Below are 3,896 nucleotides of genomic sequence, written 5' to 3'. Positions count from 1 at the left end.
TTTCATTCCAATCCCAAAGAAAGGCAATGCCAAAGAATGCTCAAACTACTGCACAATTGCACTCATCTCACACGCTAGTAAAGTAATGCTCAAAATTCTCCAAGCCAGGCTTCAGCAATATGTGAATCGTGAACTTCCAGATGTTCAAGCTGGTTTTAGAAAAGGCAGAGGAACCAGAGATCAAATTGCCAATATCTGCTGGATCATGGAAAAAGCAAGAGAGTTCCAGAAAAACATCTATTTCTGCTTTATTGACTATGCCAAAGCCTTTGACTGTGTGGATCACAAAACAACTGTGGAAAATTCTGAAAGAGATGGGAATACCAGACCACCTGATCTGCCTCTTGAGAAATTTGTATGCAGGTCAGGAAGCAACACTTAGAACTGGACATGGAACAACAGACTGGTTCCAAATAGGAAAAGGAGTTCATCAAGGGTGTATATTCTCACCCTGTTTATTTAACTTATATGCAGAGTACATCATGAGAAACGCTGGACTGGAAGAAACACAAGCTGGAATCAAGATTGCCAGGAGAAATATCAATAACCTCAGATATGCAGATGACACCACCCTTATGGCAGAAAGTGAAGAGGAACTCAAAAGCCTCTTGATGAAAGTGAAAGTGGAGAGTGAAGAAGTTTGCTTAAAGCTCAACATTCAGAAAACGAAGATCATGGCATCCGGTCCCACCACTTCATGGGAAATAGATGGGGAAACAGTGGAAACAGTGTCAGACTTTATTTTTATGGGCTCCAAAATCACTACAGATGGTGACTGCAGCCATGAAATTAAAAGACACTTACTCCTTGGAAGGAAAGTTATGACCAACCTAGATAGCATATTGAAAAGCAGAGACATTACTTTGCCAACAAAGGTTCGTCTAGTCAAGGCTATGGTTTTTCCTGTGGTCATGTATGGATGTGAGAGTTGGACTGTGAAGAAGGCTGAGTTCCGAAGAATTGATGCTTTTGAACTGTGGTGTTGGAGAAGACTCTTGAGAGTCCCTTGGACTGCAAGGAGATCCAACCAGTCCATTCTGAAGGAGATCAGCCCTGGGATTTCTTTGGAAGGAATGATGCTAAAGCTGAAACTCCAGTACTTTGGCCACCTCATGAGAATAGTTGATTCTTTGGAAAATGCTGGTGCCAGCCAGCAAAGTCAATCAGGTCCGGAGAACGTGCATGGCGGGGCTGAGAAAGGAAACTAAAGCAAGAGACTACAACAAAGATGGGGTTGAGAGTTTCAGACACGTCTCCATGAAGGGACGCAGTCTGACACCAACGTTATTCAGCATCTTATATTTATACAGAAAAGCGTGAGAAAGACAAGACATTTGACATTTTTTCTTGGTTGACCTATACATCTTACAAACAGTCACAAGAAATCTTGAGAGCATGGGAATGGCACCCTGTTATTATTTCTTAAACCAGATAACATTTCCCTGTGCGTGAGAAGTTTGCACAGAACTCCAGGTGTCTGCAGTAAATAAGCGCCTAATCTCTGGGGTGGCGGGACAGAGAGCTATGTTTGCAAGCAAACCCTCAAGGACTGAGGCAGCTCCCAGAGCTTGTGTCCTTTGGACAAAGGACCCCGTTCTCACGGGCAGCTCCCTGCATCTCCCTCTTTCTTTTTATATAGGCGCACGCTTATGTTCCTTTAACTGCAGACCATTTCCATAGATGGAAGCCTTTATCATCCATAGATCATCAATCAGTTTTTTAATTAAACAAGGTGCAAGAAATAAAACAGTTAAAATTATTAAGAATAGTCCTCCCATGGCTGCTCCCAATACCAAATACTATTGACAGTAGGTACATGTCGGAAAAGTTCTTTAACAAAAGACTCAGCTCTTTTTGCAACATCCAAATCAGGTCTGGGTGTATTTTCAATGTTCATTATTTCCTGATGTAGATGCAGCAAATTTAAGGAAATATTTTTATTATGTCAAATATCTTCTAAATGAGCTTTCACCTTATCCAAAGCAGTTATACTACCATTATATTTTTTGGGAGTAACACAGATCCATCGAAAATCAGCATGACATTGTACTCGTAATCTCAACTTTGAACCTCTTCACCTAAAAATTTTACAACATCATAAAGGGCATTCAATTGATCCTCTAACTTTTTGTCTATATCTTCTTGAGTCCCCAGGGCAATGGATACATTTTGTGCCAGATTATTAACAAAAGTTGCAGTTTGCACTGATTGTGCCAGGGACAGGGCTGCAGTAATAGAGGAAGCAATAAGAGTTACCAAAGCTACAAATCCCAGAATTATTAACCTTGTTCTCCTGCGATAACGCATTAAAGCACCCTCTACTTCTCTCTAAAGTTCAAGTCCCGTTTCATCATACCAAGACCCATTAATCTTTACAGGAACCATAACAAAAGCAGGCTGTCTTAAGACTAGAACCCTAGTTTGATTAGTAATTTCCCTGACGCAGTTAGTTAAGGTACAAGTTACATTATAATTTCGTAACCCAGGTTGTATTTTTACAGATTTTACTAGTAAAGCATAAGGGTGAGGCACACATGCACGAAGGTATCTCATGGTGAGATTCCACAAATAACCGTGTCTCACTTTCGATCCCACCTGAAGGTAGGAACCCTCACATCCAAGGGCGGCAGCTAGTTTCCAGATTTCTGTTTGGAACACTTGAGAGCCGCCCAAGTTCCAAATACGGGATGCAAAGTTTCTATTATCCTGAGCTCCAGGGTTTCGGGCTGGGTCTGAAGACCAGTCCCACAATGACTCATTTGTCCCAAATATGTTATAAACTGTAGCAGTTCCATCTCGACACAGTTTCCATGGTGCAGCAGTGACTCTTCCCCTTGTTCCAAAGTCGCAGAAAGGGATATCTAAAGGACCAGTTCCATTACGACGTTGAGGAGTTCCAGATTCTTTCGTTACTCCAGGAATATACAGGCTCCAACCATTGTCATAATCAGCATATCCTGACTCCCCAACAAAAAGACATCCTGTTGAATTAAAATATCTAGACAGACAAATAGGTAAGCGATCAAACACTCCATGATAAGAGAAATTAACTTGATTAGGAATAATATGTTTATCTGAAAAGCCACCCAAAGCTACAGTATCATTAGTGTATATGGGAATGGGCCGACCCTCCCAGCCCACCGGTTGGAGAAGGGGAGGGTCTGGAAAATAAGCCCAGAAAGCACTTGAATATTCTTCAGAGTGTGCAGTATTAATCTGATTTAAGATAATTAATAAGGTTATCAGGAAGCTTAAAGGCAATATCGAATCGCCCTGCACAGCAACACGATTCTGTGCCTCTCGCATCAATGCCTGGAGTTGTTGCCGAGATGGTAATTCATCATGCTCTTGAATCGCCAATCTCCTCATCTGGTTTACTAGAGATTGTCTCTGCTGTGAGTACCAGCCTTTCCGGCAGCCAGCGCGGTGCTTCGGCATCCTGCGGGAAAACACAAACATGCCCTCGTCCCCAAATTAGTACAGGATCTGGTCCATACCATTTTCCCACAAGTGGGTCTTTCCAAAAGACTTTAGGTCTTATTGTTTGTGCATCAAAGTTCCAAAATCGCTGTGCTGCTGAACGGCCACTTATATCCAATTGTAAAAAATTTAGAACAAATACAGCATGGTTTAGAGAGCTGGAGGGGGTATTGGGATACAATTCCCCCTTCTTTAGTTTTTGCAATTGATATTTGAGAGTTTGATGTGCCCGTTCAATGATTCCTTGACCTTGAGGATTATAAGGGATACCTGTTTTATGTGAGATAGACAATTGCGTACAAAATAATTGAAATTTTTTTCTAGTGTATCCTGGACCATTGTCTGTTTTTATGGTCTTAGGGGTTCCCATAACAGCAAAACATTTAATGCAATGAGCTATACAATGTTTGCTAGCT

The 3,896-nt window shown here is 41.5% G+C and overlaps 1 protein-coding gene across 1 annotated transcript; it reads right to left on the bottom strand.

Annotated features, from left to right (window-relative positions):
* Window positions 1–1,624: 1,624 nt before the first annotated feature.
* LOC147371369 (endogenous retrovirus group K member 21 Env polyprotein-like) lies at window positions 1,625–3,614 on the bottom strand. Its single transcript, XM_086403747.1, has one exon. The coding sequence runs from the start codon at window positions 3,457–3,459 to the stop codon at window positions 2,329–2,331; it is 1,131 nt and encodes a 376-aa protein (XP_086259873.1). The 5' UTR covers window positions 3,460–3,614; the 3' UTR covers window positions 1,625–2,328.
* Window positions 3,615–3,896: the final 282 nt, after the last annotated feature.

Source organism: Bos grunniens, chromosome 5, assembly GCF_055505025.1.
Source record: "Bos grunniens cultivar Pamir isolate PY7600 chromosome 5, Bosgru_T2T1.0, whole genome shotgun sequence".
NCBI classification, from domain to species: domain Eukaryota; kingdom Metazoa; phylum Chordata; class Mammalia; order Artiodactyla; family Bovidae; genus Bos; species Bos grunniens.
Note: the sequence above shows the minus strand (reverse complement) of the source record. Positions and strands in the feature narration are given on the sequence as shown.